This window comes from Urocitellus parryii, chromosome 7 (genome assembly GCF_045843805.1).
Source record: "Urocitellus parryii isolate mUroPar1 chromosome 7, mUroPar1.hap1, whole genome shotgun sequence".
Classification (NCBI taxonomy): Eukaryota; Metazoa; Chordata; class Mammalia; order Rodentia; family Sciuridae; genus Urocitellus; species Urocitellus parryii.
The window spans coordinates 167432559-167448970 of NC_135537.1; the positions used below are offsets into that span (position 1 = coordinate 167432559).

Sequence of the window (16412 nt, forward strand, 5' to 3'; positions counted from 1 at the left end):
TGTATGATAAAAATTATAAAGCACTGAAGAAAAAAATGGAAGTCACTAGAATACAGAAGAACTTCCCATGTTCATGGATAGGCAGAGTTAATATTGTTAAAATGGCCATATTACCAAAAGGGTTTCAAGTCAATCCCCACTGAAATACTGATAACGTTCTTCACAGGATTAGGGAAAAAAAAAAAAAAACAGTCTTAAAATTCAAAATTTATTTGGAAGAATGGAAGACCCATTATCACCAAAGCAGTTCTAAGCCAAAAAAAAATAAGCAATGCTGGAGGCATCACAATATTCCACTTTAAATACCGCTACAGTAATGAAAACTGCATGGTGTTGGCATAAGAGACACACAAAAGAATAAAACAGAAGACAGAGAGACAAATCCACAGGCACAGTCATCTGATTCTTGACAAAGGTGCCGCAAACACCCCCCGGAGAAAAGACAGTTTTTTAAACAAATGGTGCTGGGAAAACTGGAAAGCCATATAAGATGAATGAAACTAGATCCTATCTCTCATCTTGCACAAAAGTCAACTTTGCAACTGTTACAATAAAGTGCAGGACCAACACTCCTCTTCTTCTGACAAATGATTAATATCCAGAATACATAAAGAACTAAAAACAAAACAAAAACACCGAACAACCTAAACAATAAATTGGCAAATGAAATTAACAGATATTCCTCAAAAGAAAAAAATACAAACAGCAAGCATATCAAAACTACACTGAGGCTTCATCTGACTCCAGTTAGAATGGCAGTCACCACAAATACAAACAATAATCCAGGAGTGTGGTGCACGCCTGTAATCCCAGCAACTTGGGAAGGACAATCACAAACTGGAAGCCAGCCTCAGCAAATAAGCAAAACAGAAACAAAAACCCCCACAATAAATAATAAATGCTGATGGCCAGGCTGGGTACGGTGGCACACGCCTGTAATCCAATCGGTGGAGGAGGATGACACAGGAGAACCAAGAGTTCAAAGCTACCCTCAGCAAAAGTGAGGTGCTAAGCAACTCAGTGAGACTTTGTCTTTAAATAAAATACAGAATAGGGCTGGGGAAAATAGGCCCTTGAATTCAATCCCTGGTACCAATAAATACATGCTGGGAATAATAATAATAATAATAAATAGAAAATGAGGTTGGAAAAGGAATACTTTTATTGTTGGTGGCATTATAAATTAGTACAACCACTTTGGAAATCAGTCTGGAGGTTCCTCAGTTGTATCATTCATTAGTATTTCTCCTAAAGAATTAAAGTCAGTATACTATAGCAATAGATCAATAACTACATTTATAGCAGTATCATTCACAATAGCCAAGTTATGGAACCAGTCTATGTGTTCAACAGCACAGGAATGAATAAAGAAATTGTGGTATATATACACAACAGAGTTTTATTTAGCCATAAAAGAATAAAATTACATCATTTGCAAGAATATGGATGAAGTGGAGAATATCATGCTAAGTGAAATATGCCAAACTCAGAAAGTCAATGGTCATATGAAAAAGGGGATAATAAAAGGGGAGAGGGAATCTCATGAAAATAAAGGGAGATCAGTAGAAGAAAGATGGGGGAGGGAGGTAGAGAAGAAAAGGGGAGGTACAGAAAAATGAAATTGACAAGATTATACTATTGGGGCTGGGGATGTGGCTCAAGCCGTAGCACGCTCGCCTGGCATGCGTGCGGCCCGGGTTCGATCCTCAGCACCACACACCAACAAAGATGTTGTGTCCGCCGAGAACTAAAAATAAATAAATAAATAATTTTTTAAAAAAAGATTATACTATTAATATTGTGTGCATGCATGAATATGTAAAAACAAATTTCACTACTGTATGTAGTTAAAATATACCAACAGAAAAAAAAGATTCATTAACATAATCTGTTTGTAGCCTGATGTGGTGGTTCACATCTATCATTTTAGTGATTTGGGAGGCTGAGGGGGGAGGATCACAAGTTCAAGGACAGCTTCCATAATTCAATGAGACCTTGCTTCAAAATAAAAAATAAAAAGGGCTGGGGATGTGACTTATTGGTAGATTCAATCCTTAGTACCGATAAGTAACTTAATAAAAATAAAATAACATTAGAAATCTGCTCTTAGAGGATAACTATGCAGCTTAAAGGTAAAGCACTTGTCTTTCATGCATGAGACCCAGGTTTGAGCCCCCAGGATTGGGGAGAAAAAAAAAAAGAAAAAAGAAAATAATCTGCTCAAGAATTAAACTGGGCTAAGGTTGTGGCTCAGTGGTAGAGTGCTTGCTTCACATGTGTGAGGCACCTGGTTTGATCCTCAGCTCCACATACAAAAGAAACAAATAAATAAAGGTATTGTGTCCATGAACAACTAAAAAAATACTTAAAAAAAAAAAAAAAAAGAACTAAACAGCCTAAAGCATATAAGGTGATTTTTCAATAAATGGATCAGATAAACTAGGGGCTCATCACTTAGGGGGGAAAAGTTGGATTCTTGATTCACACAAAAGTAAATTCCATATAAAACAACACCAGTTTGAACCTTAAAAAAAATTGTGGGGCAATATGTAGTGGTAAAAATGAAGGCTATTCTGTCTAACTGCCTGGGTTTTGAACCTTGACTGCTACTTAACTGTGTGACCTTGGGTAAGTTACCAGGCTTCATTACATCAACGTAACACATAGGACTTTCTGCTTCTAGCCATGGTGAAGTAACAGTGACCAAATGTACCTTTTAGTTATAAGCTAGAAAACTGGACCACAGACAATGTTAAGACTGAAAAACAAATGGGTGGCTTCCATAACAATTCTGACTTTCACCTTAGAAGCACATTCTAGAAATGCAGAGTAGGGAAAGGGATTCCAAGAAGAAAATGAGGGTTTCATGAATTGAGGAAACAAATTCCCAGAAGCTAGGGTAACTGGAGACTGCAAGGCAGCAGTCAAGAAGTTATACAGAAAAAAAGCTCCAGAACTCTCTGTAAGATCCCCTTCAGTGTTGTGAACACTAGAAGCACATGTACAGGCCAGGCAAAAAGCAGCTGGAGAGCTTTGAGCTTAATGGTTTCCAGAGTGAATACTGGCTGGCAGGACTTTCAACGGTGAAAGTAGTATGGCGTGTTCAAGAAAGATCCTTGTTAGGTATGGAACTAAACTACTCAACAGGTTACTCCTCACCTGCCCCAACTAAGGACAAATCATTCTTGTGCCAACAAAGCCCCTTTAAAGGAAGATATCATAAACTACAATCAGTTCAAATCGAACACCCAGCACTCAATAAAAGTTGCTAGATACACTGGGGCTGTTCAGTAGTAGAACACTTGCCCAGCATCTGCAAAGTCCTAGGTTCAATCCCCCCACATGGGGGCCAGGAGGTTACTAGATATGCCAAGAGGTAAGTAAATACTACTGCAGAGATCAAGAAAAATGTAGGTCACAAGAAACTAATGGATAAATAAGCCATGTTCTCAGCAAATACATTATAAGGAAAAAGTGTATGATGGATAGCTTGAAGCAAAAACTCTAATAACTAGAAAGGCCACTCTCACTGAGCAGAACTACCAAAGTACCAAATACTCAGCATTTTTCCAGAATTAACCAGGAAGAAACAACTAGAAAATGCCAGTTCACTTCTATAGTTCTTTGTCCCTAGAATTCTGGCTACTAAATGTTGTCATTAAGTTAGTATTAGCATTTCTTTGAAATCTTGAGTTCTGACTTTTTGTTTATGTTTTCATTATTTATTTTTAAATCTGGCCTTTCTAGAGGGTCACTTTTTGGAAACAGAGAACTGAGCAGAGCTTCTGGTGCTTTCAAAAGGCTGAAGGGCACTGTACATTTAAATGCCAAATTTCCAGTGAAAAGAGAGGATAGGAAACTAAGCATGACAATGCCAGGCACTCATCTTTACAAGGCAAACTGTGAAGCTATGAAAGGTAGGAAGCTAAGAAGCTAAGGAGAAATCTGTCTCTGAAAACAGGGCTTTAGCAGTCTCATTTGACCGACAGAGGTCCTAGAGAAGTCAAACCCAGGGCCTCATGCATGCTGGGAAGTGCTCTAACACTGAGCTACACCCTTAGATTGGCAGTTTCACTTTAAAAAGGAGACCAAAACCAGAGTTCAGGATATATTTGTCAACATAATGGGCTCAGTTGGCTGAAAGTGGGCAGGGGAAATAATTTTATATTCCAAGAATGAGCCGGAGGTAGAGCTTTATCAAAACTAATCTGGTCGGGCTGGAGATGTGGCTCAGCGGTAGCGCGCTCGCCTGGCATGCGTGCGGCCCGGGTTCGATCCCCAGCACCACATACCAACAAAGATGTTGTGTCCGCCGAGAACTAAAAAATAAATATTAAGAATGTGATGCAGACGCAACAAAAGAGTTGTGACAAGAGAACTGATAGTCTGGTTAATACAAAAATTAATTAATAAATGTTAAGAAAAATAGAAAACACCTAACAATGTATCACAGGGTACTGTGATAATGTCCAATGCACTTGTAATCAGTGTCTTAGGAGGAGGAGAGAGAATGAAGCAAAGGCAATATAAGAAGAGATAATGGCTAGTTCGTGTGAAAACTCATTTAAAATTTTACCAAGCCATAAATTTTAAAAGCTCTGCAAAACTCAAGCAGGAAGAAAACACAAAACCACATCTAAGCATATCATAAAAATGTTTAAATTACAAAAAAGAGAGAGAGAGAGAGAGAGAGAGAGAGAGAGAGAGAAGGGGAAACCTATAAAACCCAATTTAAAAGACATAATTTACTGGAATCTGAATCTTGAGTCAAAGAAACTTTAATTTATTAACTTGGCACCTGAGTGATATCATGTCTTAAAAAATGTAAAATAAAACAAAATAGGGGTTGAGGATAAAGCTCAGTGGTAAAGTACCATTGGGTTCAATGATCAGTAATGAGAGGGAAAAGAAAAATAAATAAATTCATTTATGAGAGAATCCTAGAAATCTGAATAGACTATTTTTTTGTAATGTCAAAACCAGAGATGTTATTACCTGCTTTAATCTTTTTTTTTTTTTAAATATTTATTCTTTAGGTGTAGATGGACACAACACAATGTCTTTATTTTTATGTGGTGCTGAGGATCAAACCCGGGTCCCACCCGTGCTAGGCAAGCGCTCTGCCGCTGAGCCACAATCCCAGCCCCATGCTTTAACCTAAAAATAGCCTAAACTGGCAGTATACAAGAATTAACAATAATATTAGACTCTTTTACTTTGGTAAATAGTTTTTAGAAGTAGAGCCACAAGAAAGTACTTCAAAATAATAATGGAATGTGTGAAATGTTCACAGCCCACCATACATAGAAAAGTTAAATCAGGGGCTGGGATTGTGGCTCAGCGGTAGAGCGCTTGTCTAGCATGTGCAAGGCCCTGGGTTTGATCCTCAGCAACACATATAAATACATACATACATACATACATACATGGTATTGTGTCCAACTACTTCTAAAAAATAAATATTAAAAATCAAATGTAATGGTTACATAAATTATACTGTAACTTTACATGTTTCATTTAAAAATGCCAAATATTACTGATGTTAAAAATATGCATACGCGCCTGGCATCATGGTGCATGCCTATAATCCCAGAGGCTGGGGAGGAGGATCAAGAGTTCAAAGCTGGCCTCAGCAAAGGCAAGGTGCTAAGCAACTCAATGAGACCCTGTCTATAAATAAAATATAAAATAGGACTGACTGCCTCAGTGGTTGAGTTCCCGGTAATTGCCACCCCCCCCACAAAGTATATACAATTAAAATAAATATGCACAAATGAAAGCAATATATATATAAATACATTAATACTGAAAGAAAATGTACAATCATTTGACCACTAGTTTATTTTCTTGAAAACTAGACTATAAATAGTAAGTTAAAATAGTAAGTTAAAAATAGTAAGTTAATATTGGAAATAAAGTTTCTATATTTTATATTTATTCTAGTATAATTCTGAATACCTACTATTCTTAGTTATAACTTCAGGATGAGATTTTAAGATAGAAAATACTGGAAAGAGTTATCCTGAAACTTTCATTTCAGTGTTGTTAAATGCACAAACATAATATAAAATTACAGAACAGAAAGCAGTTTTTCTAAAATATTTTTCTAGGAATCCTAATAATTCATGAATATGATTACTCAGTATTACTTTTACAAGATTCCCTGGTCAAAGATCGGGGGAAGAAAAGACTTGTAAGTCTTTTAAACATGTTTTATAAAACACAAGCAGTGACTATGGCATGAAGAGCTTTCCAAACTGATTTACCCATCATATTACAGTGGTAACACGTATCTTAGAAGTACCTTTATGTTCATCATTACTTTGAAACTTTGACAGTAGCAGGTATAAACCTGCTGCTTAACTGACTGATCATATGGAGGACTGAACTCAGGGGCACTTTACCTCAGCCTTTTAAAAATTTTGATGAGAGGTAAATAGGGAGCCTACATCCTGGGAACAAATCTTTACTCCTCACATTTCAGATAGAGCCCTAATATCCAGAGTATACAAAGAACTCAAAAAATTAAACAATAAGAAAACAAATAACCCAATCAACAAATGGGCCAAGGACCTGAACAGACACTTCTCAGAGGAGGACATACAATCAATCAACAAGTACATGAAAAAATGCTCACCATCTCTAGCAGTCAGAGAAATGCAAATCAAAACCATCCTTAAGATACCATCTCACTCCAGTAAGATTGGCAGCTATTATGAAGTCAAACAACAACAAGTGCTGGCGAGGATGTGGGGAAAAGGGTACATTGCTGGTGGGACTGCAAATTGGTGCGGCCAATTTGGAAAGCAGTATGGAGATTTCTTGGAAAGCTGGGAATGGAACCACCATTTGACCCAGCTATTCCCCTTCTCGGTCTATTCCCTAAAGACCTAAAAAGAGCATACTACAGGGACACTGCTACATCAATGTTCATAGCAGCACACTTCACAATAGCAAGACTGTGGAACCAACCTAGATGCCCTTCAATAGACGAATGGATAAAAAAAAAATGTGGCATTTATACACAATGGAGTATTACTCTGCATTAAAAAAATGACAAAATCATAGAATTTGCAGGGAAATGGATGGTATTAGAGCAGATTACGCTAAGTGAAGCTAGCCAATCCCTAAAAAACAAATGCCAAATGTCTTCTTTGATATAAGGAGAGTAAATAAGAACAGAGTAGGGAGGAAGAGCATGAGAAGAAGATTAACATTAAACAGGGACGAGAGGTGGGAGGGAAAGGGAGAGAAAAGGGAAATTGCATGGAAATGGAAGGAGACCCTCATGGTTATACAAAATTACATACAAGAGGAAGTGAGGGGAAAGGGAAAAAAAAAAGGGGGGGGGAATGAATTACAGTAGATGGTGTAGAGAGAGAAAATGGGAGGGGAGGGGGGATAGTAGAGGATAGGAAAGGCAGCAAAATACAACAGACACTAGTATGGCAATATGTAAATCAGTGGATGTGTAACCACTGATTTTGATTGTGATTGTGATTCTGCAATCTGTATATGGGATGAAAATGGGAGTTCATAACCCACTTGAATCAAAGTGTGAAATATGATATGTAAAGAACTATGTAATGTTTTGAACAACCAACAATAAAAATTTAAAAAAGAAAGAAGTGCATGTTACTATGCCACAATATTTATATTTTTTAAATAACAATTTCAACATATTTGGTTTCCCTTCAATAATTCAATATATTTTACTTTATGCATTTTTAAACAAAATGTGTTATGAGGGGCTCAGTGACAGAGCACTTGCCTAACATGTCTGAGGCATTGGGTTTGATCCTCAGCACCACATAAAAATAAATAAATAAAGGTATTGTGTTGTCCACCTACAACTAAAAAAAGAAAGAAAATGCTTTAAAAATGTATTATGAGGAGTCCATATGCTTCACCATATTGCCAAAGTTTCTATGAACCAAAAAGGATGCTGGGTATGGTGGGGCAACCCAGCTACTCAGGAAGCTGAGCAGGAGGACTGCCAAATTCAAGGTTAGCCTAGTCCCAAAGTTTAAAAAAAGAAGGGGGTGCAGGTCAGTGGCAAAGGTCTCACTAGCATCTGTAAGGAGGTCACAGGTTTAGTTCCTAGCACTGCAACCAGTCCTACTCAAGGAAATAGGAGGTGGATATCAGGGCAGTACCAAGAGAATTTTGATTTTATCAGTCAGAAAACTGACTAGGAAGCTTGAGACCTTAGTGAAAAAGTCACATGAAAGAAACTGAAAGCAAAGTCCTGACCCATGTTCGGCTAAAAGTTTCAAGTTCACATTACCAGCTTATGACCAGAAACCTCATTGCTAATAATACGACATCTGAATTCATCTAGATTCCAGTGGTCTTTTTAGAAGATAAGGAGAAACTGTATTGGAGAGATACTTCCACAGCTCATGTACCACAAGAGTCTTAAGGAAAACATGACTCCCCTGACCCATGAGTTCACTGTTGAAGACTATAAAATCACACAAGAATACAGGCCTTCAAGAGGCAGTAGGCAGATGCAAACAGAAGAAGAACCTGTCCTCAAGAAGCTACAAAATAGGACTTAAAAGCTATTTGAAAATAAGTATATTAAAACTGTCCAATGAGGCAAACAAATTGTTTCTAAAAGTTACCACACACAAATCATGAAAGAAAGCGCAGACTAAAGTAAACTCAACTGACAGTTTGAACAGCAAACTAAAGAGAATAAGAGCAGCTAAATCAAGCTAAGAGATGTTCCAGACCAGCCAGAGGCAGTGGTGCATATCCATAATCCCAGTGACTAGAGAGGCTGAGGAAGGAGGATCAAGTTCAGGACAGCCTCAACAACTTAGCAAGATCCCATCTCAAAAAGACTAGGGATGTGGTTCAGTGATAAAAGAGTTTCTGGATTCAATACCCAATACCCTTGCGGGTACCCATGCCTATAATCCCAGCTGCTTGGGAAGCTGTAAGGAACCTAGTGAGACCTAGTCTCAAAAAATAAAAAGGGTTGGGGATGTTGCTCTCAGTGGTTAAGTGCTCTCAAGTTCAATCCCTGGCATACACACACAAAATTAAACAAAACAAAAACCATTTCATACCAAAAAAATAAAAACAAATGACCCCCCCCACCAAAGAAAGAAAGAAAAAAGCATAAAAGAAACATTTTAAAGAAATACTCAATTTTTAAAAATTTGTTTATTTTTCTAGTTTTAGATGAACACAATGTCTTTATTTATGTAGTGCTGAGGATTGAACCCAGTGCTTCATACTTGCAAGGCAGGCACTCTACCACTGAGCTATAGCCCCAGCCCCAATACTCAAAAAAAATTTTTTTTAAAAAAATAAATAAATAAAATTTTTAGTTGTGTTTATGTAGTAATGAGGATCAGATCCAGTGCCTCACACATGCTAGGCAAATGCTCTACCACTGAGCCACAACCCCAGCCCTCAAATATTTTTAAATTCAAGACAAACAAATCCTTACAATGAGGATACACAGCATCCTAAATGAATGAACTCACAGTTGTAAATACATTCCTTGAAATTCCAAAACATAAAAATAAGACCAAAATTAGGATTTTAAAAGTCTTAAGTTACTGCAGAGACTAGATAACCTATGAAGAAATGACAACTAGTATCAGAATTTTCACCAACAGGTCCCAGAAAGCAAACATTATCTTCAAAGTGCTGGAAATGAACATATATAAACTTGTATATACTCACAGAACATAATTCTGTATGTTTTTAATATAGAGATTAATTTTCCAGCTCAAAGATCACTGTTGGAAGTATGTATTGAGCAAAAAGAAACAGAAATTTAGAACAATGAAGTAGAATACAAGAAGTAACCATGAACAAGAATAATAAAAGTAGATATGAAAAACTGTGCTGTATATGTGTTTTAAGAATTGTAATGCATTTCGCTGTCATTTATTTTTTAAAAAATCAATAAAGAAAAAAATAGTAAAAGTGCTGGTTAATGTAAATAAGGATGAACTTAAAAATAAATTACTTTGGTTGGGGATTTAAAAATAATATGACTAAAACAACAAATTACAGATAATGGGAGGGCCAGATCAGGTTTTTTCTTTCTTTTTTATTGTCAGACGGGTATGTGCTAGTGTTGTAACAAGGTTTAGAGTGAGGCACATCTCAGACAGCATGAACATCCAATCAACACACTTATGAACCAAAAAGGATCAAGATTAGTTTTTTAGAAAGGCTTTTTTAATTTTTGCAGTACTGTGGTTAAAACAACATTTTAAAGCCGTATGTTCCAAGAGCAACTAGAGATACTAATCAAATTTGTACTGTATTTAAATGCATTTTTCACATGTTAAGGATAACTATTAAATGAATACAAATGGAATGTATAAGCAGAAGAAAATAAAATTCAACTAACCTAATAGCAGAAAAGGAATAAAACAAAGGCAAAAAAAGAGCAAGGTTTATATAAAAAATGATGGCAGAAATGATTCTGTTATTTTTAGTTTTTAAGCCATCCAAAACAAGACTACTTCACACAAAGGCTGTAGAATACTACCCAAAACAACACTCAAAAGAAATCGAAAAAGTAAATGATTTATTATTATGTAAGGAAAAAACCCCCAAATAAACAAAGTAAGCACTTAATAACACAAGAAGGCAGGAGGAAATTAACAGCCAAGAAGTTGATCTTTGAAAGAACAAATCAAATAGAAAAACTGCTGATAGGATTAATGAAGGGAAAAAAAATTAAGACTAAGGAATTCTACAGAAGTCAGCCTTAAAACACAGAGCAATCCTCTTTATACTCTAATGCAAAACTACAAAATTCTAAAATAATGCCAGAACACTGCCACACAATTTGTGCCAAGACACTACTTTTAAAAAATTTGAAGAAAATCCAGAAGTTTCAAGGGTATGCTACTAATAAACTGGGCATTATTTCTTCTACTGGCTATTTGTATAAAGAAGAAGTCTTTTCAACCATTTATTTACTCACACTGTTGTCTGATTTATCTTTCAAAAAAAAAAAAAGGTTATGGGGCCTGTGACTGTAGCTCCGTGGTGGAGCACTTGCCTAACATGTGTGAAGCATTGGGTTTGATCCTCAGCACCATGTAAAAATAAATAAAGGTACTGAGCCCATAATACAACTTAAATATAAAAAAATAGGTTATGATAGTTACCTACCAAACCCTTAAAACTAGAGGCTAAATAAAACTCAAATCAGTAGTTCAGGTACTCAAGGATTTTTATTACTTACTCTTAGGTCTCATTTTTTTTTTTTTTTAATTTCTAACAAGTTCATCTTACCAGATACTTTGTTCCAACACTTAATGTGCATCTCAATTTTAAGGTACATGCATTCCAACTGTGATTCAACTAAGCTGATAGTTCCTTAAAATCAGTAAAGAAATTAGTTCTTTTTCAAGTGGGTATCACAGTATTTGGTTCTGGAATGCAATATTAATATTTAAATGTAAGTTCAGGCAGTAATATTGACATTAAACATTTAAAAAATATCCTATAGCCATATCTTTTTCAGGGGAGGAATTACAAACAAAATTTTAATTAATCCAGAAGTATATAATTTCAACAGAATCCCTTTTATTCAGAAACAAAAAGCAGAACTTATCACAATAAATGTGAATTCTCTGGCATTAATCAATATTGGAAAATAATCTGTTAACGTCTTTGCTTTCCAATTCTACCATTAGAAAATCGGATCTATGAAGGTAAAAACTTTGTTTTGCTCACCAAAAGTTTTGATGAATTCAGCAAGGAGCCATGTGAGACACAGCAGGCAACCAAGACAGGGAATGGTGTTTATCACCAATTTTGGCAGAACTCCAGCCTTCTGCTTTACCTAGTAAATGGTTCACTACCCAAAGTCAGTTTATTTCTTTGATTTATTTTTTGTGTAACTAATTTTTGTGTGTGTCAGGATGACTGTTTTAGAAAATGGCACTTTTCACCCTTTGCCTCAACTGTTTTTTAATTAAATTTAATCAGGTGGGGGTACTGGGAACTGAACGCAGGGAGACTGAGTCATATCCCTAACCCCCTTCTCCCCTTTTAAATTTTTATTTTGAGACAGTCTCACTAAGTTAGGGCCTTTGCCAAGTTGCTGAAGCTGGTCCTGAACTTGTGATTCTCTATTATATTCTTTTCTATTTTGTTATTTAAGTATAGTTTGAAGAAAAGACCGGAGAGAAATATACTGCCAGTCAATTCTCATAATACTTTCCTGCCTATGATCATGCAAAGCAAACCAAGTATTGAAAATTCACTGTCCAAATATTAATGATTGCAGCAACTGTCTCTCATTCCCCTCCTCTGTCCTCAGCCAATAAGCTACAATAGTTCCCCTTAAGAAAGGCTGTTCTGCTTTCTCCTTTATAGCAACATTCTTTTAAAGATTTTCTTAATGGTTCCCTCAATTCTTTTTGTCCCATTCTTTCCTGAACCCACTCAAAACAGGCTTTCACCCCTTTTCACCCTCTACCAAAAGTGCTCATCAAGGTCACCAAAACATCTCTGGCCCTGTCAGTCTTTTTATTATTAAACTGTCTACAGCATCTGACTCACATGGTCACTACTTTCCTCTCTGAAACACTTTCTTCCTTTCCCTACCATGCTCTCTTGGTTTTCTTTTTGCTTCAAGTGTCACTTTTTTGAGCCCTTTCTTCATCATCTTTCATAGCTCTGTGTCTTGTACGTTCTCAGGATCTAATTAATCCCCAAATTTCTTCTTTATTTGAGCTTCCCAGCATTTTCTTATTTCCTGTTGTATTTTTTGCCCCACTATTTAATGCTATATGACATATTATATAGTTCATTTATTGATGTGTTTCATGAGAGTAAATATTTTTATGTTTTTAATTAGTGTTGTATTCCCAATACTCAGAAAAGATCTAGCTCACTGTAGCTCAATAAATATACAGAGAATGAGTGAATGAACAAAATCAAAAGTGGTAAACTACTCTGTACTAGGATCTTATCAACCATACACCCTAGTAAGCATGTTATACACATATCAATCAATCTTCAAACAATCTTATGAGTTTTCTTAGGTTTTTGGAAAAGAGAAAGTGTGAGAGGGGCTAACATCTTCCAAACTACTAGGTGGCAGTACCATAATTCAAAGTAAAATGAATCATGTTTGAAATCAATGTTTTTGGCCACTGCATGGTACCGATTTTACTGGAGTATTATTTTATTAGTTTAAGAAGAGTACAAACTCTGCTAACTAAAGAATCTGTAATAAAAAGTTCCCCGAAATTGTGAATTAATCTTCATTTTCTTTGTGAAGATAAACATTCATTTAGTAACATGTCTTTAAAGACAAAGCCTTCAACACTGCCATTTTCAGTGAAAACAGTGCAGGTGAGAAAGTACACTCTCCTCCAAATCTGGCCGAACAATCAATCACCTAACAATGTTTTGCTTTTTGAAAACATAACTTTCAGCTCCAATCCAGAGCAACTGAATCAGACTCTCTAGAAAACAAGGCCCAGGAACCTAGTGTATTTTTAAAGCTCTCTAGAAAATCTTGGTTGTTAGCCAAGTTTGAAAAACCATTAAATTAAGCAAATCAAAGGTAGCATGAGATCAGTTAATCCCTCTTAGCACCTGGCTCACTGACAATGACCAAATCTCTCTGGTACTGACCTTCTTAGAAAGAGGGACAATGCTACTGGGTCGAACAAGCCTCCGCTTCTTACAGCTCAGTACGGGACGTGTCCGGGCTGCCACACAGGTACCATCAGATGATGAAGAAACTAGATTCAGTCGTTGCTTTTTATGTAATTGTTCCTCAGCATCTGAGCTGTCACCTGGAATATGGTCTGCCAAGACAGGCTGAAGACTACACAGGGGAAGGAAAAATATTCACTTTTTAGAAAACATGGGAAACAAAGGCTCTAATAATTGGTTCAACCTCCTCTACTAGCAAAAGCTCACAAACATAAACATGTGTTCTACAGCGGAAGCAGGTCATTTCTGGATAAGGTCCACTAACTAAGTATGTTGCTGTGTCTGTGTTTATTTATAAGGTTCTTGGGTACGTTTACTCCATTATGTCTGAAAAGTACAAAGGTCAGTAAGTAATCTTAAGTTCCTGTGATTAGGTTTTCCTCAACACAAAAGTGATTAAAAAGTCTTGATAATTACAACTGGTAAGAAAATGATGGAAATCTGCAAATGTTAATGAGCTGCCTTAGAATCAGAATACCTGTGAATCTTCAATTCTAGGGATACATACTGTTGATTTGTTTAGGGTTCTGTGAACCTTCATATACACAGATTTACAAACACAGCCTTGGGGAAATTAATCTGTTCTACCACAGAGGTATTTATGTAAACTTCTTTGAGGAATTCCTCTAAGATTTGGAACCAATAATAATGATGTAAAATAACTGTATACTATTTTTTTTTCTCCATGTCCAGGCCCTTTTAGACCATGGTAGATAAGAGAGAAATACATAAATATATTGGTATAGTAGGAAGCATGCAAAATATTAATCCACGATAAAGCTTCTGCTTCTTCAAATCAGGATCAGTATTGGCTAGAGACAACAAACTCACCTTTTACAAGCCTACTAAGTATAAAAAGTAGAAGGGATAAAACATACGTGTTAATAACTCCATTGACAGGTCTCAGTGCTCCACATGATTTGGTAGATAATGACTCTGAAACAGGACCAACAGGGGCACCATGGTTTTCCAGTGGCTGAGAAACAGATTCAATCTGAATAAGAAAAAAATAAAATACACATTAACATTTACCCAATAACACCCCTATCTAAAAAAGAGTACCATATCATTTATGACAAGCACCAAATATTTCTCATGACCGACTTGAAAATTTGAGTAAAACTCATATAACTGAGGGGAAATTAGCTTTTGCTTTGAAACAAAGAAGAATGAGGAACATAAATATTTATCAGATTAAAAGTAGTAAAGGCCTACTGACAGGGAAATGATCTGTGGAAGAGAACTATATAGCCAAACAATTACGCAGTAACATGAACTTTATGCTAAGGGTCAAAGAGTATAGAGTAATACCAGTATCAAGGCAACTAAGAGAAAAAATTAAATGTAGTTATTATCTGTTTATGGTGTATGGTGGAAACTTGATTTCTAAGAATTGCATTTTTTGTGTGTATATGTATGTATGTGTGTGTGTGTATATATATATATATATATATAGATTATTCTTTTGCAGGAAATAAAATCAAAATATCTAATGAATCTAATTGACAGATACTGACTTCAGACTATATAAATCAAATATGCTTAGAATATATGATGAAATAAGATAGATGTATAAGAATTATGTAAAGGTTTTTAATTTCAATACTCAAAACGAATCAGGAACAGTTATTAGTGTCAGTCACATGGCATCTTTCAAGTACAGGGAATAAAGCCTGTAAGACAATAAAGCTATCAAGCTATCCACTGGTTCTGGGGTTGGTGAAACATCTCAGAAAGATTGTTGTCTTTATCCCCTTACATTTGATCTGGCTTTGGGATGTTCTGAAGTTCTCCTTCCTATAATTGCTATCCTTGCATTTCAAGGTCAGTATTTTGAGGTTGAAATCCCACCCGCTTCTTCTAAGAAGAACAACTATTTCTTCACAGAACTATTTCTGATCTTCACTCTTCCAAGAAAATAGACCAAAGGATCTACAGTCCTGAAAGCAGCCCTGGATTAGTATAAAGTAAGTACACAGATTAGGAAGATAATTTAAAAGATTTAATACAAATTAACCCCCAAAGCCAGCTCAAGGTAAGTATACAGACTAGTCATGTAAGTATACTACAATAAGTGAACACTGGGGAAATGTTTTCCTTGTTAGATACCCTGAACATCTACTATCACAAATGTCTTAATTATATTAATCAACGCTATAAAAATTTTGTTTTGTTTTGTTTTGTTTGGCAAGGAGTATAGAGATTTAACTGCAAGGACATCTTCCAGGATAAAATGATACCATTGTTTAACCAAATCAAAACGGCACAGATTCATTCCCTTAAACTGTTTTGACTTTCCTTGGAAAGCAACATGGTATTAAACAGCAAGAACTATAAGATAATTAAATTGTATTTATAAAGTTCCTCACAGCAATAATATCAATAACCTAAATGCTCAGTATCTGAGGCATAATTACAAATTGTAGTGTACCAAATCAAAATGTCAAAAAGAATCATAAAAGATATTACTTTTTCTCATGCCAGGAGAGTATTTAAAGAAAAAAAAACTTCACAGAAATTGTTTTAGGAAATGGGGTAAATGCAAAATATTTTGAATACAGTTGTAGTGACTAAAATGTATGTATACACATAATGAACAAAGTGTTAGAACCGGAAGTTTTCCTTATAAATTATATTTTTACGTTAAAAACAAAACAGTAAGAGGAACCTCATAAAGAATAAACAAACATTAC

General features: G+C 35.7%; 1 protein-coding gene and 1 non-coding gene across 9 annotated transcripts in view; both read right to left on the bottom strand.

Annotated features, from left to right (window-relative positions):
- The window catches only part of Kansl1 (KAT8 regulatory NSL complex subunit 1), a 189935-nt gene that overhangs the window by 22450 nt on the left and 151073 nt on the right, over positions 1-16412 (bottom strand). For all 8 annotated transcript variants that reach the window (XM_026408228.2, XM_026408231.2, XM_026408232.2 and 5 more), the window contains 2 exons: positions 14598-14713; positions 13636-13831 (listed from right to left, as the gene is read on the bottom strand). In XM_026408228.2, coding sequence (XP_026264013.2) covers positions 13636-13831; positions 14598-14713 — 312 coding nt within the window. The remainder of the gene's footprint in view (positions 1-13635; positions 13832-14597; positions 14714-16412) is intronic.
- On the bottom strand, positions 10080-10179 carry LOC113196395 (small nucleolar RNA U13). Its single transcript, XR_003302545.1, has one exon. It is a non-coding gene; the product is annotated as a small nucleolar RNA U13 (small nucleolar RNA).